A 24,689-nucleotide genomic window follows, 5' to 3' on the forward strand; every position below is an offset into this window, starting at 1 on the left:
TTTGCTGTTTTTCCATCCTCACTAAGTACCAAGGAGAATTTAATAGTATATTAAAATAAGAAGTTTATCACACCTTTAGACCCAGCACTCAGGAGGCAGAGGCAGGCAGATCTCTGTGAGCTTGTGAATTTTGTGCACAGTTAAATCATGTGCTTACAGTAAGATTTTTATTTTGAACACAATACACTGCTTCATTTGTTTTTGCTGTTTTTCCATCCTCACTAAGTACCAAGGAGAATTTAATAGTATATTAAAATAAGAAGTTTATCACACCTTTAGACCCAGCACTCAGGAGGCAGAGGCAGGCAGATCTCTGTGAGTTCGAGACCAGCCTGGTCAACATAGTGAGTTCCAGTCCAGCTGGGTCTACAGGGATACACTGTCTCACAAAAAAATAAATAAATAAAAGAAAGAAAGAAAAAAAAGAAGTCTATTTAATAAAATGATACTAGAAATCTATAATATATATAGTATATAAGAATTTCTTATTTATTGAGAAACTGTATATATCCTCAGCATTATTTGTTCATATATTTTTTTTAGTTAATTTAATTGACTATTTTAATCATATTGATTTTGTGTATTCTCACTGAAGAAATATCTAAATTTGCTATGAAGATATCATATCAACTGCTCTAGTTAGGAACACAGTTCCTATTGAACCCTATAGACAGTCAGTTCAAGGCTGACTCCAGAACTGATTACTATAGGTACTCAAGGATGACAAAAGGAGCCAAGAATTTAGTGCCATCCTCCTCTCCATGTGACTTCTGTCTTCAGGGTCACAGGAAGATTGCCTTTCCCACAGACGTCATGCCATGCTCCTGGAAGAAAGATTGGGAAGGTGAAAGGGAAAAGGCTGGGGACAGATAAGGATTTGACACTGAGTCTGTCCCCTTTTACCTACTAGCTTTCTCAGAAGTCACCAGCCTGAACTGTACTGTGTGAACAGCAGTAATTTCAGTAGTCTGCAGAGCTGATTATCTTTATTGTCTCACTTTTTCATACTGAGCAAAGTTGGATCTCTTTTGGTAAGAAAGGAAGGGAAAATAAACTACAGATACACACCCAGGAGTATCTGCCACCAACTGTTTACCCAACTAGTTAGTAGTGATTTATGGCTCCCTAGAGCTATTTGGAAAGAGATATGTAACTTGAGATCCTTTACTGAAAATTATTACTTTTTAGATTTTTAATATTTTATTGAGTTTTTGTGCATTTAAAAAATGCATATATGTGTCAGGTGTGGTGGTGCACGCCTTTAATCCCAGCACTTGGGAGTTCAAGACCAGCCTAGTCTACATAGTGGGTTCCAGGACAGCTGGGGCTACAGGGAGACCCTGTTTCAAAAAGACAAAAAAAAAATACATTTATGTGATTGAAATTTAGTGTGTTTTAGGAGATTTCATTTGAATAATTTCATCATAATTAAAATGTTATTTGGGAATTGGTGTGTGCTCAGAAAGTAACAGACAATAGCTCACCCTGTACAGGTGGCTTCCCCCTCTGGATGTTCCTACGGAAGGTATATGGTGCTGGTAAGGTACCCTGAGGAAACAGGCAGACAGCAAAGCCAACACTGGAAAGTTTAACTAAGTGACACTTTTGCAAATTTTGCAAGTAGAAATAGAAGTATATTTTAGAGGATAGTAGATGAAAAAAATCAAGGGAGCTGAATTTTTAACAAGTAAGGACAGGAAAAGGGCCTTTCATTTGTAGCTAATATTGGCTATCACTGGAAAAGTTACCAACCACACAAACTCAATGAAAGACATATTCCACAAGTCTTCTATGTTCCCTAGAGCAATCTGTATATGAACACTTACACTAGGAAAAGAGAAATTCATGGAGCATGTAGACAGATGAAGTCTCCTCCCTAAGCCTCTAAAAGACTGGGTTCCTACAAATTCTAGTTTCCAGGGGCTTTGTACCAGTCAGTAATCTATCACTTTATTCTTAGAGAAACTCCCAAGGACCCATGATCTAATTTCAGTTATCTGATTTTGAGTTTCTTATTTCTACCATCCTTTTCAGGAGTATATTTTAAATAAGTGAATCATATCCTTGGTAAATCTCATTTGAGGTAAACAGATGGACAGAGAGCAGTTATGTCTCCTGTGGTTGAAGACTGCCCCACTATGGGGGAAAGAAGAGAGGGACCCTCTGTTATATGAGAGCCCAGCTGACCCAAACAGCATTACTCTCCTGAGCATTTACCTCTTCACTCAGGGTACCATTGAATGAAAAAATAGGCTTTGCGAGCTTTCCAGTAATTATCCAGACCAAAGTTTTAATGGGCTTAATCCCTTTTCTTCTTTATACATTTGGTCCCCAGTATTAGTGCAATTGAGTTATGCCTTGAAATGAAGAAGTTATAACCAAGACTCTTCTGAGGACTAGACTACATCACAAATTTTGAAATCAAAGAAAACTAGGAAATATTTTAATTTTACTGTTTGAGAATCTCAGACATGCACATAATACATTTTGATCAAATTCAACCTTCTAATTACTTTTGTATTTTCTTACAGTTTTAAACGTAAGTACTATATTTATATCATTATCTGTCTCCTTTTCTCCACCCCCAATTCTTCTTCCCCCTCTCAATTTTGTGTCTTCTTTCTTATTATTGTTACATGCACATGCATATATAAACCTTGTTTGTGACTTATTATTGTTACATGTATATACAAATATGTAAACAACCTACTGAGTCCATATAGTGGTGCTTGCATGCACATGTGCTTAGGCCTGACTACTTGGGATTGGATAAGAGCTCATTCTCACTCAGTAACTTGTCTCTGTATTGAAAAAAAATTTAATGTCAATTTTTAGTTTGCTCCTCCCACATGCGTTTTTATTTTATTTTGTTATCTTTAATATTAATCCATAATAAGGCGTTTTGAAACTTGTTAGACCAGGATGTTACCCCCTAGTGAAAGGCAGATGTGTAAAGACTGAGAACAAGGTGATAGGAAAGACTTGGAAATATACTGTTTTTGAGAACTCATTTTCCTTGGAAAGGTGTTCCTCCCCTCTTTCCCTACCTCCCTTGTCAATTCTTCCTTGCCCTGTCTCTCTGCCCCAGTCTAATTGCACAGGCCAACTAAAAGCAAAAATAACCTACTTCTTCATCTGTGCTCAGGCCCCATTTTGCAACCTCTTTGTCAAACACTACAACATTAGAATCAATCTATGAAATACAGCCACATACAAATATAAATACGCATAAGAGTCATGGGAGTTTTCTGACTAGGATACTGAGTCTATGAGGGTATCAGAACATGTTGGAAGCATGGTAAATTCTATTCAAGTTTCTTATGGAGCATTCACAGAAGATTCCTCACTGCTGAGATATATATAGCCTGCCATCACTAATAGGTCCGAATGGCATTAATGCATATCATACTAGTACAAATTATTTTAAAAGAAGTAGCTATTCTAGAGCTCATTCATAATTAAGGCTGTGACTAAAGAACCAAATAAGAAAAAACAGCTTATTTACTTATCCCTTTCAATAACTTCCAACACTATTACACTAAGGCACGGTTGGGGTAGCTGATCTATTGCCCCATCCACATACACACAGCTTTTGTTTGCTATTTTACTGAAATCAACATTTATTTTATAAAATGAAAGTTCAGGAATAATGTAGAAATAAGTTAGAAAGCCTACTCTGTAGAATTTCATATGATACAAATGATTATCATGCTCCAGTAGAAAAAGCACACACTGCAAACAAACTGAGTGATTTACTGAACCAGTTTACAATATTCCCATGTAGTAGAATCTACATTCTCAGTCAGCCCATCAAAGAGGCATGACTAAATGCCCCCGTATGTTAGACACTTTCTTCTTAGACACAAGGTACCATGGGGAATTCAAAGATGTTCTTTTCCTCAGGGAGTTGACAATCTGGCTAGAAAAAAATCCAGGATAATAACTGTTCTTTTAAGTCATTTTAAACAAAACTTACAGTTTAAGGTATTTAAAAAATCTGCTTGACAGTTATGGCTTTTAAAAAGTGCTCTGTGGAGTAAATTGGGCTCCTCTTTGTGTTTAGTGTATCAGCCATCACTTATAGACTGAACAGAATAAGGTTATCTTCATATTCTGTCTCATGACATCTTGTTTGTGGTTTTCTAAAATTTATTTTGGACTGAATTCATGAGTCTTAAGAATATTGAAGTGGTGAAAGAAGACTGAAGAAAACAAGCCCTATGAAAGACATGATTAAAGGGAAATGTGGGTCCATCACAGAAGGACTTTACCCAGATTGAAAAGGAGAGAACCTGGTGAAAACATATATTAATGATTTCTCTACATTAGGCAAGAGGTTAGGGCCTGTGTTTGAATATGAGAAAAATCAGAATACTTGGTTGCATTTTCTTCATGTTGGTAAGAGTTAGTATATCTTATGAAAAATATTTACAACTGTTACAAGTTCTATTTTAAAATAATTGCTTTAAAATTGATTTTTAAATTTATGTGTAAGTTTGTGTCTGTATAAGTGTATGCCACATGTGTGCAGGTACCCACAGAAGCCAGAAGAAGGTGTTAGTTCCCTGGAGCTGGAGTTGCAGGCAGTTGTGAGCCACCTGATATGGGTTCTGGGAACAGGTCCTCTTGAAGAACAATAATTGCTTTTAACTGCTGTGCCATCTTTCTAGCTGCTATTAGTTGTAACTATGCAAATAAACTCATTGATATTCAAAGCATTGTGATTTTGCAAAAATAATCCAGACCATACAAGAAAATATAAAAGATAGAATTCAGTATTGTTGTTTACATCTGTAATCTTAACACTCAGGTAGGGCCAGACTAGGCTACACAATCAGTTATAGGCAAATCTGAAATCTGGGCTATGTTGTGAAACCCTGCCCCTCCCCCCAAAAAAAAGGCTCGAGTGAAGAATTGAAATTTAAGTACTTCATCTTCCTTTATTCCACTATATTTTCATCCTATTAATGTATTCCACATGGATAGCACTTGGATTTGTGTGTACACTCTTCTGGCATCTTCATGTCAGTCTAGAAATGAATGCAATTTTATGTTTTTTAATGTGTCTTAAATGTAAGCTTCAATTTTAGATTGTAGCTTAGTGCCGGACCATGGAAGACCTTGAACAAGTGTAAATCACTTGGCACTGTTCTGTTCATGCTGTGCAATGAGGACAAGAACCAGATACTGTGATATGGGAGAAGCCTTGGGTTCAGGTCTAACTAGCACTTACTGCCTCCATCACCCACTTCTTTTTCCTGCCAATGAAGAAGATTGGATTCAATCTCTAATGCCAAAAATGTATTGCCCATATGCTTTATTTTTTTCAAAAGAATATATTGTCTCGATTGTGTTTTTTTAAAAAAAATTCTTTATGTTTTACATGCAAAAGTTTTAACTGCAAAAATGAGTTAACCTTTTCCATAATAGCAGAAACACAAAGAAACAAGACTATGGTAAAATTCAGATTTTTTTATTTAGGTTTCTGATACTAAGAGGGAAAGTGAATTTGTTGTGAATGTACTAATAAATGCACATATTCACCACATATGAGCACTTTCTTCCTATTATGTTCCACGTGCCCCATGACATGCCAGCCTGTCTGTTTAGAGTGCTTCTCTGTGTGCTCAATTATATACATAAGGTTTTTAATGAAGAAAAATAAAATAAGGAATATTTAGAAATATAATTATATAGAGGTCAGAACTGTGAAAATTGCTTTTCTCACAATCACTATAACTTAGCTTTATTACCTAAATTATATAGCAATAAAAATTATTTTTATATTCCTAGAATAAGTAGCCTTGGTTCTTGGTACAAAATTGAAGTATTTTCTCTAAATAGAAAGTATTTCTCTTATATTTAATAGTGATTTCTTAAGCACTGTTTTCCTGGTAGATTTGTAGCCAGGAGTTGTAATATTTCAGTTGCTTGACAAGAAAAAGAAAACTGAAGAAAAAATAGGAAAAAAACTTTTTTATTTATTTTTGTAAAGACTATTACTAATTTGAATTAGCATCTATGAAGTCACTGGAGAGCCAAGCCCTGAACTGAGTCTTTTCCAGCACATGATGCAGGGACTCAGACAAGTCATGGCACCCTCCTGAGCCAGTTTCTTCTTCTCTGATGATAATTGCTAGGTAGACATGAAAGATGCATTAGAAACATCAGTTCCCATTAACTTGTTTAATATTTGGTCTAATATTATGTGAGTTCTTATAAAAAGAAAATTCTTCATAAAGTAAACTTCACTGCGAATTCAACAGTTTAATATTTACCTCTTCAGAGGTCAATAGAACATAAATAAACAAGCTGGCTTTGTTAGTGGCTCCAGTTCATTACTGTGCACATTCTTATTCATTTTTTCAGGAAATAAATCACATCCTTAGTAAGCTCTAACTTCATAACCTATTCATGATAGAAGATTAAAGGGAGGCAGATTTGTTGACAGACTACATGGGTATCTTATATTCCGCTAGGTAGAATCCAGCTCAATGATTTAAACAGATGAATTGGAAGACTTTATAGCAGTAATAAACTCACTTATTTTTTATGGTTTTGAGTATGTGTTTGAGTACACAGAAAAACAAACTGGATCCTTAAAAAGATTAAACTTGTACTTATTACTTTTTGAAATATGTTTGTTTAAATGTTATTAGAATCCATTAAATCCTTTAAAGGAAAAATACAAAAGACTCCACATTGATTTATGTTGTAAATGCTTTTCCATATGACCTGCAAATTTTTTCTGTATTCTCCAATAATATATTTGCTATAAATTTCTAGTTACAGGCCATAAGACAATTTTCCAAACACATTTTTTCACTATTCTTTTAAATCTTTCCATATAAATAAAATGCATGCTATCAAACAAAACATCTAGAAGTAAAAAAACAGTCATTAAAGATGCTCAATATGTAAGAAACTGCGTTGTTCGGTATTTTTCTTACTTCTTGTTAATATTAAGCAAATGAACAATAGGCGTGGTTTCTACAAACCTTTTCACCATTTTTCAGTCAGTAAACATTTAAAAATAAAATGTTTTCCAGAGATTAGATGCATCTTTACTCATTGGAACAGCCATGTACCCATTCAGATTGGTGGGATGTGATTTGTCCTGCAGCTGCCTCAAATTAAGAACAGGTGTAGAAGACAGATTATGCAAATACTCATATTAATGTAATTGTCAAATTGGTGTGTTTACCATTGTGCTTTTAAAGAGTAGACTGTACTTCTATTTTAAATGTAAATTAGCTTCATTCTTGAGAGCAACTATTGGATAATGAAACTTGACCCTGGCATAGAAATTTATAATTTCTAGTAGACTGTATAGCACAATTCTAAAATTTGACCTTTATCCAAGTAAGCTCTTCCATATTTAAAAGCAACAATTCTTCATTATTTTCAGTACATGCACAGTCATGACGTATCTATGAAAGTTTTAGGTGCTATTAGACCTCAGTTTTTTTTCCTTGTATTGTAGAATGTAATGATTATTATAAGAGCTTTTTGTTTTGTTTTGTTAAGACAGGGTCTCCCAGTAGCCCCAGGTGGCTTGGAACTCCCTATGTAGTCCAGGCTGACCTTGATCTCATAGAGATTCACCTGTCTCTGACTCCCAAGAGCTAGGTTCAAAGGTGTATGCCACCATTCCTGGCTTTGTGTTTTGCCATTCTCTTTTTTTGTATCTAAGTCAGAATTCATCCTAGTCTTCTGTGTTTATGAATCTAAGCTCAAGAAATATATTCTTTGGAGAAGTCACGTTGCCTTTATCTTAACAACTTTGTGCTTTGGAATCTAGTTACTTTGATTATGATGTAGTACTTAATGTTGATGTGTGAACCATGTTTTGTGAACATACAGCAGTCAATTCCTGTTGGTTCATCTGTGTGTCTGTATGTTGATTTTCTACTTGCCCAATGCTATGGTTCATACAGTCCTACTCCAAAATGGCTCTCTCAGACCCATGCTAGTCTCGTTAACTAGTAATGAGCACTGTGAATCCTTATGTGTGGGTGGATGACTAAGGCCAAATGAAAATAAGGACTCAAGAATCAGCTACCGAAGTTGTAGAACTTGCATTTCTCAGTTCTCACTTGGGTTTTTGTATTTTTGTATTTTTATTGTTTAATTCTTTTCCTTTCTCTAATGGAACAGTGATCCTGAAGCATTTATGATTTTATTTTGTTTGCTAATACATATTCAGAGCTTACTGTGTTTACCTGGCTATATTTTTTGTGTGTGCTTTTTCATTTCACAGAACAAGACGCGGAGGCTTAGAAAGGTTAAATTGCATTATCTAAGGTCATGTAGCTGAAATTTGAGCAGGGCTGTAAATTCAAGTCAGTCTAATACAAATCATGTGTTCTTTAACCTTTTATTGCTGATCATAACAGCTTCTTTACTGCTATTCAAAATTTTCATTTTTGGAAAAAATACCAAAATAAGGATGACAAGGCATTTGTTAAATGAGAATAGCACCTTCTCCTGAGCATCTTTAGTCTATGGATTCTAGTTATTTTCATTTGAGTCATAATTCTTGAGCGAAGAGATTCATGAACTGCCCTGGGTAGGGTATTTCAATCAGCAAGCACTTTTGTTAGAAGAGACCAATGGAATGACAGGACTCCCTTTATTCTGTTGTTATGCATGCGCCATCACCCCGACCTGTTGCCAACAGCTTTGAGATGCAATGGGACTTGGCAATGAAGAGAGATGTTTACCCAGAAATATGTTCTATAATGTTTTAATATGAAAGAAAAAGTGAGTGGCATTGATGGCCCTCCATGAGTGTCTCTTGGCATTATGAGAGTTTCTGTGACAAATGGTAAAGGATAGTCTCTTGGAAGGACTGCTAGCCTTTAAATCATCAGCTTCTTCCTCCAGGTTTCTTCACTACCTCTCAACAAAATGAAGAAGGGGAAGTGGTTGATAGGGACCAAATTATAAAGATGCCAACAAGATAAACTTCTGTATGTGCATCTCCCAGTGTCTATTCCTCATTAAAGTGGAATGTCATTTACCATTATTGGTGAAGAGAGGAGCTGCCACTGAGACCAGCAGCAGGTGAAAAGTAGCTGATCCAAGGGCTGCTGCTGCTTCCCCTGCAGGGATCAGAAGAGGATCTGCCACATCCTCCAAGCCCTTCATGCATTCCTAGGGGTGACCGTGATCTGAGTTGCTCTCCCCTACAGTGTAAACCACGCAGCAAAAGAAATGCTGGTACTTTCTAAATTTGAAAAAGTTAATAGTATGATACAGAGCATTGTGTTGTTATATAGTAGATGTAGAAGGGCGTGATCATGCTTCCTCCACTGAATCAAATCCTAATCTGAAAATATATTTCCACGGAATAAGACAACTAAAAGATGATTACTGGAAAAGCCTCCTCCAGTCCATAGTCTCCAAGGGCATCTGGAATTGGTGCCTTTATGAAAGCACAATGCCCCAAATAAGCAAGCAGTGGAATCTACCATGCATCCTGCTCTTCGATGGTCCAGATTGAGTTGGTGACAAACACGTTTCAGAAATATTTTGAATAATAGTTTCCTCTAGTTTGTTGCTTAGTGTCTTCATTAGACCAGCAGCTGATGTGATAAGGAAAAAAAGTTTGTCTTTTTTTAATTCGAGATGCAAATTTTTGTTATTTCCAATGTGGTATTACAGAAATGAAACTATAACCCATATACTGGAAGAAAATAGTCCCAAATATAACTTTTAAGTGCTTTTTAAAGAAAAATTTCCAAAACTATTTCCATGTTGCATAGTTTACTCAACCTTTTGTTTTACAAATTATTTTCACCTATATTGTTTTCTGGCAGTTTTACATTGAGATCCTACTATTACAGTGAAATTCTTGCATCAAGCAAGAAGGGTTTTTATTGTTGGCTTGCTTGCTTGCTTGCTTTAAAATAATATCAACTCGGGAGGCAGAGGCCAGCAGATCTCTCAGTTTAAGGCCAGTCTGGTCTACATAGTGAGTTCCAGGACAGCTGCGACTACAGGGAGACCCTGTCTCAAAAAGACCAAAACTAATAATAGTAATAATAATAATAATAATACCAAATGCCTACCCCCAATACTTGGTCTCCTTTCCTATGTTCATACACTCTTGAGCAATGAATGAGTCAAGGGTGATTTACACTGAATACCTTTATTTTAAATACTCAGAATTGATTCTTTCTTAGAGATTGGACTCTGATGTAATATGTTATGCCAGCCACCCCAGAAGCCATTTCCATAGCGTCTGTACCCTGGCATTGGTTTTAGGAGTAATTGCATGCAAATGTGGTTGAACATCTGTACTATGTCTCTGAATCCTAACCAGGCATTTTTCCATTAGACGTAGTCTGAAAATCACATTAAGAAAAATATATCATCTGTAAAATTATGTTCTGAATGCCCCGGATAGCAATGGAAGGGACCATGTTCAGTTCAATCTAGTTCAAATTATCCCCTTTTTATGTACCCCAAATTCCAAATGCTTTTTTGCTTCCCTTTACTGCCAACTCGCAAAATTGAGCCGAGATCATCTGTTTTCCACTTTTTCTTAGTGTTTCACAGTTTTCTTGAAATCATATATGATCCCCTTTGCTGTATACTTTTACACAAATGGCCTTACAAAACCCAGTACCATTTACAATTAATGTACTTAAATAAAACATATAAATGAAATTAAAATAATTACTAAATTTTTAATGTTTCCTAAGTTTTTGTTAGGTTGTTCAAAATTTATGCTTATTTTTGTATTTCTAATGTCAATACAGCTGAAGTAATTAAAATTTTGTTACTTAGCTCCTCAATGGACAATTTTCCAAAAAGAAATTTGATACTGAACTGATTTGGGGGGCACATGCATGCATATCTGTGTATATATAGACATGTGTGTGCATGTGTGTGTGTATACAGTGTATAGATGTGTGTGGGTATGATGTGAGTGTAGTCAAACACACACACACACACCATTTCATACATGTGGAAGGGCAGAGGACAGCTCTCAGGAGTCAGTATTCACCTTCCACCTTGTTTTAAGGCAGGGTCTCTCTTGTTCCTACTGTCATGCTGTGTGCTCCAAGCTAGTCAGTACACCAGCTTCCAGTTTCTCCCTCCAACTCCAGTCTCACCTTAGCAGTCCCAGGATGGCAGATATCCACTATTGCATCTGGCTTTGTACCTGAGTCCTAGGGGTGGGGGTGGGGATGGGGTAGTGTCTAACCTCAGGTTGTCAGGCATACGTGGGGAAGTACTTTACCCACTGAGCCATCTCAGCAGCCCCAGAATGGTTTTGAAGATAACATAATTTACTAGTACACTTAAGGAATTTGGAGATGAATGTTAAGCAATAAAAGACATGCAAAGTTAGAGCAGAATTCATGGAAACAAATGTGCTTCATTCCTTCAGAAATTTCTAAGACTATTTTCTGGATTCCTGCATTGATAGAAGTTACATCCTCAAGGTTATGCTAATAGATATCCAAATACAGAGATGTGTTTAGGCTTTATTTATTCTTAAAGATAAAAGCTCTATACATTTAATAAATGGCATATGCATTTAATGAGAATATAAATATATATTATAAAGGACTTAGCTTCATATGGAGATTTTGAAGATCTGTTTCTATTTTCTTTTCTTTCCTGGTCATCCCTGCCTCCCTACTTTCAGGGGGATTCTTTGATCAGAACTTGCTATCCTCTGGGGCTTTCTGAATGCAGCAGAAGACATTGACCTCCTTTATGGTGTTTTTATTTTTGTTCTTAAATATCTCCTCTTACCTCACCCTCATTTGTGCAGCCCATCCATCTCTTATCATCTAGACCCAAAGGTTGTTTTTATCTCCAAACTACCATATACATACTGTCGTGTATTCTTCATCGCACCCTGTACATACAACTCTCATAGGTTTTTATAGCTGTGTAGTGTTTTCTTACTTTTCTATACATGTTTGGTGACAGGTCTTCCTACTTAACTTTGTATCTCATTTCTTGATGAATGACATTTTATGGTATCCATATGAGTGTGATGCCAATGTATACATAACATGAGCCCATTTTATCTAATCAACAATTACACATTTTAATTCTTTATGTTTTGCTCTCCAGATGTTTGTGAGAAATCCAGCTTCCCATTTGTTTCATTTTGGGTTTTTTTTTTTTCAGAATCTAAAATACTCTCTAATAAAACAATCGCACACAGAAGAAATAAGCAACATTTTAACAGCCCACGAATACTCTGCAGGTTTATTTCCTTCCATAAGAGCCTATTGACTGCTGCCTTAGCTCCCTCTCAGAATATAATAACCACTCTTATGGGAGCACTATGTTGCATCTTCTGTTTTTTGCAGTGACTTAAGGTACGTGAAACACGCTTGATTGACATCCCTAGAGATTCACATTGTCTATGGACTCTGTGAACAGGTGTGGGTCTCATCCTCCTCCCAGACAGCAGCTGAGTTACCTGCCCTCTCCTTGATTTCAGTCTCACCTGTGGAGACAGCCTGGCTCTCTGGGAGAGAGGTGTCCATATCCTTTCTATTCTCGGCTCCTCTGCTGAGATTTCTAACAAGGGCGCCAATTAGTGCCAGTTATGATGGCAGCTTTCTGAAGTGAGTGAGAAGGGGATTGACTCAAAACAGGGTAAAGATCTGACATTGACACTGTTATATTCTGTAATCTTTGTTAATTCCACAGCAATTTCTTACTCTTAACATCTTTATAATTAATTTGTCTTATTGTAAGAATGTCAGTGGATTTAATTGATTAACATAAAATAATGTTAAAAATCTCAAAACTTCAAAATACTCCTGGTATCCGCCTTAGGATACTGGCTAACACTAAGCTTTGTTTCTTGTTGTTTATTTGTTTTTAAACATTTACCTAGCCTTTTTAAAAAATAAATAAATAAAGCTGCTGGTTATAGGGGAACCAAGGCAGGTGGATCTCTGTGAGTTCCAGGCCAACCTAGTCTAAATAGTGAGTTCTAAGCCAGCCAAGGACTAGTTGGACTCTCTCTCAAAAACAAACACACGAAAGAACAACAAAAAAGGACTACTGGCAGGTGAAATAGCTCAGTGGATTAAGGCTCTTGCCACAAAAGTTGATGACCTGAATTCAAATCACGGTTACCTACATGGTATGAGGAAAGAACTGACTCCTGTAAGTTGTCTTCTGACCTCCACACTCTTACTGTAGCTAGCATACATGTGCACATGCTCACACAGATACACATAAAATATAAATAAATGCATAAATGAATATAACTGATTTGCTTAAAGGCATTCTCTGCTTTGCAATTTAGAATCCAGTTAACAAGAAAATATGAATGAATGTAAAATCTTAAACTATGGTAAGATTTTAAAATAGTAATGTCTATTAGTAATTAACATTAGTTATTAGTCAACATTAACACTGGGCCCGTGTTGGTACTTTGTATTTAGTGTGTTTTATTTTGTCATTTTTCCATATCTAGTTATGCTTTGCACAAGGTAAAATCTAACAATTTAGGTTGAGATTTTATTGCTTGGAAAAAATTATTTATAAAACTGAAAGCATAACAGCAGTTTATGATTACATCACCTAAGTTTTCAAGCAATCAGGAATGGGGGTAAAATCCTAATCCCTACTCCATAGAAATGTATTTAGTGTTGTATTTAGCTCCAACACTAATTTTTAAAGCTATTAATTTTCAATCCTCTTTGGCCATGTGTTCATGGACTGAAAAGTATTAAATTGTCTTGTTAGTTTGTATTTTGGTTTCAAGTCACAGAAAGTGACATAAGACTTTTAAAAGTAGTTGGTATCCAATGGAGATAGGTTGGGTGGCTCAGAAAGTACAAGAAGTGCTAAGCAAACAATTTTCTCTAGGAAGGGAACAATAGAGCAATGTTTACTAGACAAGTTCCTGAGTGCAAGACAGACTCAGCGACTTGCATCATTCATTGTACAATGGTTTAGTCCTCAAGAATCAAGTTCCTAGGAGAGGTATTCTTATTGGCCTAGGCCAATCTGACCTATTTTCATTTAATGAAGTACAGAATCATTGATGCTGATACCATATGGGCATAACCAACAGATTTTCTCTTTTGTAACATTGAGTGAGTGGTTTGAAGCTAGACCATATCCTTTGGACTACAATTTTCTTTGCAATGAAATATTTCCAAGAAAGAACAGAAATAAATAATAATGTTTTGTTTTGTTTTGTTTTGAGACAGGGTCTCCCTATAGGCACCATTGACCTGGAACTTGCTATGTAGATCAGGATGGCTTCAGTCTCAGAGAGAACTACCGGCCTCTGCCTCCCAAGTGCTGGGATTAAAGATATGTGTCACCATGCCTGGCATAACATAAATTTGTATGAATCAGTTTCTCTAGAGCATTATCCACAAATTGGCCTTATTAATTTTTCTTTCTTTTTTTCGGAGGGGGGTCATTTTTTAGACAGGGTCTCCCTGAAGACCCAGCTGGCCTGGAACTCACTATATAGACCAGGCTGGCCTTGAACTCACAGAAATTTGCCTGCCTCTGCCTCCCAAATGCTTGGATTAAAGGTGTGCGTCACCATGGCATATGTCTGCATAGTGCATGCATGTGTATATGTTTGTGTGTAGTGGCACTCTCACCTGTATGAGCACCTGTGGAGGCCAAAGGTGAACTATGGATCATCTTCCTCAATTGTTCTCATTTTTTTTTTAACCAAGATTCCTCCACTGGCTAGGCATGGTGGTGCATGCCTTTAATCCCAGAACTCAGGAGGTAGAGTCAGGCAGATCTCTGTGAGATCCAGGTCAGCCTGGTGGTTCCAGGCTGCTGGGGCTACAGAGAGACACACTGTTTCACAAAGAACCCCCTCCAAAAAAAAAAAAAAAATCTTTCCACTGAGCTCATCATCTCAGATTGGCTGGCAGAACAAGGAACTCTGGGAATCTCCTTGTCCCTGACCCTTGCACTAGGGTCATAGATGCTCACAGTCAAGTTTGACTTTTTACATGGATTCTGGTGATCCAAAGTCAGGTCTCTATGCTTGCAGAGTAATCATTTTAGCACTAAGCCATATCCTCAGGCTCAGGCCTGTGCTTTAATACCATTTTGAGCCGGTAGACTCCAGGACCCCCATTCTGAGCATAAGCAGTAATCTTTTTTATTATTCCCATACATCCTTCACTTCCACCTCGATGCTTGGAGTCCCCTCCCCTGTTCTAGCTGAATTCATTGACTGATGCTATTATGACACATACACTATTCTGGGCCATCCTCTCTGACACTGTTATAGCATTTACTCTCTGTTTTCCAAAGTCTCACTTTCTTTACTTCTGTTCCCAAGGAAGTTACTGACTGTTGCTGTAAAAAGCCAAAGTGTTAGGCAGCAATGAGTCTCTGCCTAACACTTTAACCTCCATCACTAGTAAACATTTATTGTATTGGTTTCTGAACACTGTACTTTACCTCTCCCTACACCTATGCTTACATTTCAACTTCCACACCCTCAGTGTTACATAGTCAAGTTTATCATTGACAATCTCATCAGCTCATGCTCAATAATTCTTCCGGAGTCTGTTGACATTCAAGACTGCTGTTTCCACTTCTCTTCTTTGACTTTAGTTGTGTTTCTCTTCTTCCATATAAAACATTTTCAATTTTTGTGACAGTGGTGCTAAACTCTGGCTGTACATTATCATTGCACAAAAAGCTTTAATTTTATTTTATTTTGGTTTTTAATTTTATTTTTTACTGAGACAGTGTCCTACTCCATAACCCAGGCAAATTTGAAACTTATATGTAGCCCAGGCTGCCCTTGGACTCATGGTAATCCTCACACTTCCGCCTTTTCAGTGCTGGGATCACAGTCATGAGCTACCACACCTCAATTAAATCGGAAGTTCAGTAGGGTAAACTGAATTAGCTTAGAGACAGGGCTCAGACAGGCCCAGAATAATAACCCAAGATCAGAACTGTCTCTTCAGATAACCTTACTGTCAGAACATACCACTCCCTTCAACATTACCAGTACATGAGGTGGTGCTTCCCAAGACGGTATATGCCTTGTCTTAAAAAAAGGTCTCCAAGAAGCATCTTCCAGGATGTCCTAAGGTCACTCCTAGTTTAATATTCCAAGTGAAACAATTATCTTCTGGTCCTTAAAGTCGATCTTGTATCCTGTTATCTTGCCAGAGATGTCACAGCTCACCCTTTACTGTTCTTTATCATCTACTTTTCATTCGATCTCTTAGGTAGTCTTCTGTACCTCTGAATTTAGCTTCTTCTCAAATTGAGTACCCTTCTTTCACTGCTACAGTTTTGGCTCATTGCCATAAGTAACTGTCTAGTGAATCTTTAGTCATCTAGGTTGCCAAACAGTCTTAGTTTAAACTCATACCCTCATGCTTTCCACAGAGTTCCTTAAAAAAAAAAAAAAAAAAAAAAACTGTGATTTCTCTTTACATCTAGACAGGATAGAAATTCTCTTCATCTCATGTACAGACTTCTTCACTGTCCCCAAAATTCTAGTCTACTCTATTTTTTCATACCAAAATAATTATATCTCTTGGGCACAATCCTAAATCCTTTAGATGCTCCTTTTTATTTCTTCATTTTCAACTTATAAATTTCTTGTCCTTTGAGAGCATAAAAATACTTTAGGCTGCCAAGATAGTTCAGCAGGTAAAAGCACTTGTTGCTGAGCCTGACAACCTGAGTTCCATTTCCAAGACTCAAATGGTGGAAGGGGAGAACTGACTCCCTCAAGTTGTCCTCTGATAGCCACACACGTGCCATGGCACACATGCACTGAACACACACACACACACACACACACACACACACACAGAGTAAACAAACAAATAAATATTATAGTTTTAAAAACACCTTCATTCAATACGGTCATACTCTTCCTTTTACTTTTGCAAACTATTTCTAATGCAGGTGAGTTTAATCTGCTATTGGTTGAATTCATGAAATTTTTTTAACTTAAGTAGAAAAATATATTCTAATATTCATATCCAGTCTAAATTTAGCACTTTCTTATGTTATAAATGTAGGTAACAAGCCACAGCACTGTTAGTGGTATCTGTGAGGGTCTCACCAGTTTATATCACAGCCATTTTCCACTTGCTGCAGTTGACAAAAATCTCAAGCAATTCTATCTGCTACTACTTCAACATTAGAGTATTTCTTAAACCTGCCACTATATCATTGTTCAAATGCTAAGGAAACATGTTCATTAATATTTCACAAATGATGCTTTTTAAGTTTTTTAAAAACTGAATCTCAATTAATTGATTTCCTTTCTATTCTTTCTAATTTTATTTTATGCAACTTAATTTTTTTCTGAGAAGGACATCCTAGATTTTACCCACTTAACCAAAGTGATTGAGGCTGTACAAGAAAATTCAGAGTTCCTGCAAATGGCACTTAACTATGCTATTTCCTATTTTAAAGGCAAAGTTAGTTTGGCCTCTTCTGGGGGTGGGACAGGTTTCTTTCGCTTCCTATCTACATGGCTAATGCATATTGCAGTGTAGTAAATACTAAAATTGTTCACTATCCGAACAATACACGAAATGGATGAAAACTTGCTTATCAAGCAAATATACTAAGGAGGGCAGGCAATGATTCTAAAGTGTGATTGATAGTAGGAACTCTAGGCCATCATCAGGAAAATGCTTACTAAATTGCATGTCGTTAGACCCCCCAGATCTTGCAAATATGAATCCCTAGGGCTACAGCTTTGGATCTGCAATTATAAGAAGTTTCTCCAGAGAGTGCCAACATTTGAAAACCTGTACAGTATGATGCACGGCAGCCCTCAAACAAGCAAACAAAAAAAGTGTGCTTCTTAAATAATTCCAACTGCTTAGGCTTTACTTCTCTGATAAATGACTCTTTAATAGCTGTGCCGTGTTCTCTTCAATATTGTAAGGATTTTGAAGTCTGTCTGTGACACAGAAGGAAATAAAGCAAGACTAGCTGCTCCTTCACAAAGAAGAGTGAAAATTCTTCAGGTATGTGCCCATCTTGATTTGGCTCTGTGAGTTACATGGTCTCTGCTTTTTCTTGACTGATCCCAAATATGTGCCAACTTTCCAGACGTAGTTACCTTATGAATGACTTAAATTGACGTTTTCCAGACATCACTGTTCTTTTGTTCACCTTCTCTGTTAGACACAGACACATTTTCCGTCTGTTTTCTAGAGATAAGTTGGGACAAGATAATAGTGTGACTTTACAAAACTCACAGGTGTCGTCCTGATATAATTCAAAGGCCACGGTGCCCCTGGACAGTTTCCAACAGATATGATGATAGCCTAAAACAAAGCCAACAAGCCAAATTGTTGAAGTGGATAAAACCCAATCGTGTATGAATTTTTGCTAATATTTTAATGTTTAATTTTTTAAAAAATCATGTCAAGCACTTCCATGCTGCTTGATTTCTTTGGTAACTTAAAAATAAAGAATAGATCCAGGAGTGATGGTGCACACCATTAATCCCAGTACTCAGAAGGCAGAGGCAGGTGGCTCTCTCTCTCTCTGTGATATCCAGGCCAGCCTGGCCTCCATAAAGAGTTCTAGGTTAGCTAGGGCTATAGGGAGACCGTGTCTCAACAACAACAACAAACAAACGAAAATTCAAAACAAAACAAAGAACAGTAAGTCTTCCAGATTCATCTCAAACATAATGTCACATGAAAGTCTTACGTGTTAAAGAATTTGTATGCCTTTCAGTCAACTTTGAGAACCAAATTATTATTTACAATATTTTCATTTTGGGGGAAAGATCAATATAATCATACCCATTTTCTACAGAATACACCACTGTGAACTTTGAGAAATGTATTCCTTTTCCTTAAGCCACTTTATTTTGCAGCTGAACACATTATGTATCCACATACTCGGTTTCTTGCTGTGTTGTAGTACCAGGTTTCTAAAGAGAGAATGTATCTTTATCCAAGTGGAAGTGATTCTGATTTGCATTATGAAGTCTATTGATGGAATGCAGATATATTTTTGAATACAGATAGAATGTCCTCAGTGTTATTGTTCTCTTTCTAATGTATAATAGTGTCTGATGTATAGTAGGATCATAGTTATTATATACACACAGAGCTAAAAATATTGTTTGTGGATGCTACCACTGTTCCATGTGCTTTACTATTATACATATTTAGTTACCTTGTGACAGTATTGCTCATTACCCCCTTCTAAGAGAAAGGCCATGAAAAGTTACATGTCTTAGTCAAGGTCATGGCACTGGTAAGTGTTGAGTCGGTGTCTGAATCCCAACAGACTGTCTCCAGAGCCAATATTCTTATTTTTGAATGATGATGTATATTTAGCTGAAGACTAGATTTCTTCTGAAGTTAATGTTGAATGTCCTTTCCAGCATGTTGTCCTGGACTGTTCACTGTTGGTGCTTATTTAAAACAGATGCAAACACTTAAAACATCCATTCGCATTGGGTTTCCCTGTGATTTGCTGGACTGTGTCAGGTTGCCTCCAGGAGACTGCTCTCTAAGTGGTTGTCTATTTTCATTCATCTCCAGGCTTCTTTATAAACCTGCAGTTTCATGGGTCTATTAAAGCCTGACTGGTCAGAAGTGTATTAACCCTCTTGCCAACATTCTGTCTTCCTCTGTGGCATATAGTGTTAGGGTAGTTGTGAGAAGAAAGTGGATGGGTTTTTTAAAGCAGTTTCTTTACTCAAAACTGTTGGCAAGATATAACGACGGGCTAAGAGTTGTACAAAAACTCTTTTCACACACTTTTAGTTCTAGGAATTACTCATTGAGAGTTAGTTTCTTAAAAGAATTTGCCTTTCAAGTGGGTTGTTTTTCTTTTAAGTTTTGTTCTTCAGTCAACTTAAGATTCAAGTAACCGTTTCACAGATTTTGCTTTTTTATAATATAATGTTATTGTTTACATAATACTTTTGATTACTTGACTATTATATTTTATAAATTTGCTTGCAAAGTGTCAAAGTTAGAAAAATCACTATGAACCCAAAGCACAAACAATTCTCTCTGTCGTCCATAAAAATAGCTTAATAATAGTTTATTTTGTTTTCTGTCTCTTTGTGGTAAGAGGAATACCTTGATATGAGTGCTTTGATTGATCAAAGTTGCTAGTTAAAAAGTGTAAGACCTTCATTGGATTTTTAGAAACTCAAAAAGTTGATTTAAAATATCCTTTACTAGCTGGACGTGGTGGCACACGTCTTTAATCCCAGCATTTAGAAGGCAGAGGCAAGCGAATCTGTGAGATAAGACCAAAAATCAGCCTGTTCTACATAGCAAGTTCCAGGCCAGCTAGGACTAAGGGAGACCCTGTCTAATAATCCTTTGCACCTATCAAAGCATAATATGATTTGGGGGGGCAGGGATTATTCAGAAGTTTCCTTCAGAATCTTATAAGAATCTCCAAGTTTAGTGTTTACAATCACGTTTGCAATATGTTGGAGGGAATTATTAAAGAAAATACATTTCTGTTACAGTTGCATTTAATGAAATTGTGTTTCTGGGTCATTTAAGCTAAGAATAGGTAACATTTTCTCTTAGTGAAGCTACAGATTACCATCATCCCAGGCTTCCAAAATGGTAGAAGAAGAGACCTTTTGAGTGGGGAATACTGATGCTTAAGTACCTGGATGCCTGAAATGGTGCTCACAAGCTTTCATGCCCCTGAACATTTTGTACATTTTTATCATTAAACATCATCCCTAAATCTCTTCGCATGGTCCTCAAAGGCTGAGAATTTTTTCTTGTCTGCATTTTCTCTTGACCTGAGCAGGATGACAAACCATCAGCATCTTCAGTTGGTTTCATTCATTGCTGAGGCACAAATTATATTTTCAATAATTTGGATGCTTTTGAAGAAAAGGTGATACAGCTTATTAATAGAGCTGAATTTTTGGTATTAAATACATACAGTGACTTTAGAGTTCCTCTGAGACTTTTTTTCTGATTTTCTAATGAAGAGTGCCTATCTGAGGATTTTGTTGGTAGTGGTGTTGGTCAGGTTTCTTGTTAAATGGAGCAGCTTCTCATTTTTAAGTATGCTTATGACCTTGTTAAATAGTAGTCCAAAAATTGTGTGGCTTGTTTTGATTTTAACCAAAGTTACAGCTGCCTAGCTGTAAAGCAGTCACTTTCTCTTATTATGACTAGTTCTTCAACTTGTACTGTTTTAAATTGCCTGCAATTAGCATATTTCAACCTTATTTTTAGGTTTAAATTGCAGTGTGAGAGTGTACTCTCCTCTTAGCTAATTAGTGCTATCAAGGAACAGTAGGTTACCTCATTAGTACCATGTGCATTTAATTAAAGAAGAGAAAATTGGAGTTAACCTCATAGTTAATATTTTCACAGAGTGCTACAATGCCAACACCTTCAATTGGAGTCACACCCCTGTGTATCTAATTATGCACTGGTGCCAAATAAGGTTAGCAAGGGTACTACAAGGCTGTTGACAAAATAATTTAGATGAAAACGTGTTCGTTGGATTCTGACAGTAAAATATAACTTGAACATCCCCCCCAGTTCTCATCTGCCAGCATCAGGTGACATACTCCTTCACAAGAAAGAGAAGGAAGGGAATAGTTTGGAAGCCATTTTTTCTGTCTGAATTAATGTTGCTCTTATCTTGAAGAAAAATGGCATATAGTCAGATAAAGAATATACAATCTGCTTCTTAAACAGAGCCCCTGAACTTCAGAGATGTATTTGAAAAGAATTATTTATAAGATGTAATATTTACATGCATCAAACCACTACAAATACTCCCTGACACCCTTACCACGTCCCTACTTGCTTTTCTTCTTTCCTGGTATAGTTATAATTTCCCTTGTGTATCTTATGAATGGGGATCATCCTTTCATATCATACATGAAGTCTAAGGATGTGTTGTCACATGGTCTATTCAAATGCAATGTAATCCTTTTGCCCTTCAGACAAAATCTTTGAAATGTCTGATGCTACTTAGGCAAAAAATGACATTCCATGTCATTTATCAATAAATAATCACTTTGCTTTTACAGATAAAAATGCAAACTATACTTTTGAGTATGTAGAGTAGTTTTCAATGCAAATGGGAAAATGCAACAGGTTTGAATAGATACTATGATGTAAGCTCCACAGTCTTAGATGTACTTAAATGGTAATATCAGTAATACAGTAGGCATAATCAGGACAGTTTAGCTAAAGAGATTATTGATATTGTTCATATTTCATGGCAAGACAGAATTTATGTTCATTGGTTCTGACTGCAGTTCACTACAAGTCAGTTTTTAGTTTGTCCAAATTAAACTGAGATAATTAAGGACAAACAGCATCTTATACTTTAAAATCACTATGGCTTTTAAATCTAGGGGAGTACTTATGAATATTGGCCTTAATTCCAACTTATAAAGTGAAAAGTTCCTAAGGCAGGATCATAATATTTAATCAGTATTCTTATTGGTCATTGGTTAATTTATGATTCTAATATTCAACTTCACATCAGACATATTATTCATAATTTTAAAATCTATATGAGTATCAACTGTGAAAAGAAGATGCAACAATCTTATCTAGGTTGACCTACCAAGACAATAAAAAAATTTAACTGATAATGCACATTATTAACATAAAGTATGCGACTGAAGGAGGAAAAAAGCCAACTCCTGATTCTCTTTGTTTAATCTAGGAATTGCTTCCAGAAACAAAATTATGTGTCTGTGGCCACTCTCCTGGTGATGGGCATCCTCACAGCACATTTGCAGTAAGTTACAATGGGCAACTAGAAATCCAACTGCTAATCACAAGCTCATGGGCCCAATTCCAGATTGTCTATGATATCCTATAGCCAATCCCTTTCATTGATGGAGATCATAAGGGATGAATAATGCTAAGGTATAGATGCAATTAGTTGGCTTCGTCTTACCTTTTGTGTTCTCACTTCAATTGTTTCATCAGATATACAGTTCATAGTATCTTTAAGTTGCTGGCATGAAAGTTCACCTTAATTGTATAAAGTTTGCTTTACCAACACAGTTTTCTTGAAATTTTAAGAATAATTTGATGAGAGTGCTGATATGCAGAAAATAAGTGCATACAGGCTATGTATTGATTGAACGTATATTTTAGTAAGAAATTTCTGTTCCCTGTTCTTCAAGTTTGCATATAAAAATGGGATGGGGGGAGAGAAAAACTTGCCTCTGTCTCTTGAACTTTAAAATTCAATGAAGATTGTTTTCGTGGTCCAATTTACATACGTGTTAGCCTTGAGAATGAACAGTAATACTGAAGTGTCCATTCAAGAATTTTCAATGTTTTTTTTCTGATTAGTATAGATTTTACCTGCATTCTTCAGAATTCTTTAAATATGTAACATGACATACTTTAGTACATAGAATTTTTACTTGGTTACTTATGAATTCATAGGTTAATTTGGTCACAGTAAATCAGAGTATTCCTCAATTTAGTTGCTCAACATTTACTTTTACTATTTCACATACACTACCTCTAAATTATAATTTTTAGAAATAAATAGAATAAAGACTTTAAAAACAAAGAATCAGCATTTTTCCTTTCCAATGAAGAAGAAATGCCTGGCTTCATAGCATACGTATTTAAAAATATTTTTATAAAAATAATTTCCAGTTATTATAAATTATTATTTATGAAAAGATGTTTTAGAAATGTTCACTACTGTACTAAGCAAACCAATAAGTAGAACTAGCAATATCATAGTATAAGAATAATGAATGCAAAGGATTGGTAATAATTTTGTACTTGGAATGTTATGGTGATCTAAAATGATCTAGATCATCTAGGTTGGGTTCTTCATTTTAATCATAAAATGTTTGGCCCTCTTGAGTTTCCATTGTTATAATATCTGGTGAAAAAAAATTAAAAAAAATTAAAATGGCTGTAACTTTTATTGAACTAGTCTGGCTAAATTTAAGTGACAGAGTGAAATACTCTGAATTTCTAAGTTTTTTTTTTTCATATTTTAAAGGGCATGCATTTAAGGTAAATTTCAAACATAAATGCACCCTCAACTTGACAAAGAAGATTAATCTAAAATACATTGTTTTAAAAAAACACCACATCAAGAACCAGCCAGATGGCTCAGAAGGAACCTGCCACCAAGGCTGACCTACGTTTTGTCACTGGGACCCACAAGGTGGAAGGAGAGACTTGACTACCACAACATGTCCCCTGACCTCTACTTGCATGTTCCCAGCCTCCACCCCATGGCATGCATGCAAGTGCACACACACACACACACACACACACACAAACAGTCGAATGATATGATAAAAATTGTAGGAAAAAATTCTGCAATCATAATGAGACAGTATTTTATATTGGTAACAATTTTTTCTTTAATATTTTATTTTTAATTTTTATTTAATGTGTATGAGTGTATTGCTTGCATATGTGTGAGCGTTCCTGTGCCATGCAATGCTCACAGAGGTCAGAAGACTGTGAAATCACCTGGAACCAAAATTACAGACAGTTGTTATCTGCCATGTATATTCTCAGAATTGAACCTGGGTCCTCTATAAGAGTAGGCAGTTCTCTCAACTGCTGGGCAATCTCTTCAGCCCTTGCTAACAATTTTCTTAAAAGAATTCCAAAAACTTGTTTTCATTACACTGAAGAGTGAACTGGCTTTCATATTAATAGTGTTTTTTCCTTTTAAAAATGAATTCTACCATT

General features: G+C 36.1%; 1 protein-coding gene across 1 annotated transcript in view; it reads left to right on the forward strand.

Moving 5' to 3' along the window:
- The window catches only part of Foxp2 (forkhead box P2), a 648,199-nt gene that overhangs the window by 493,728 nt on the left and 129,782 nt on the right, over window positions 1–24,689 (forward strand). Inside the window, exon 6 of the mRNA XM_029561780.1 lies at window positions 22,669–22,743. Within this exon, the coding sequence (XP_029417640.1) occupies window positions 22,669–22,743 (75 nt within the window). The remainder of the gene's footprint in view (window positions 1–22,668; window positions 22,744–24,689) is intronic.

The sequence above is a fragment of the Nannospalax galili genome, unplaced genomic scaffold (genome assembly GCF_000622305.1).
Source record: "Nannospalax galili isolate Female #2095 unplaced genomic scaffold, S.galili_v1.0 scaffold794, whole genome shotgun sequence".
Lineage (NCBI taxonomy): Eukaryota > Metazoa > Chordata > Mammalia > Rodentia > Spalacidae > Nannospalax > Nannospalax galili.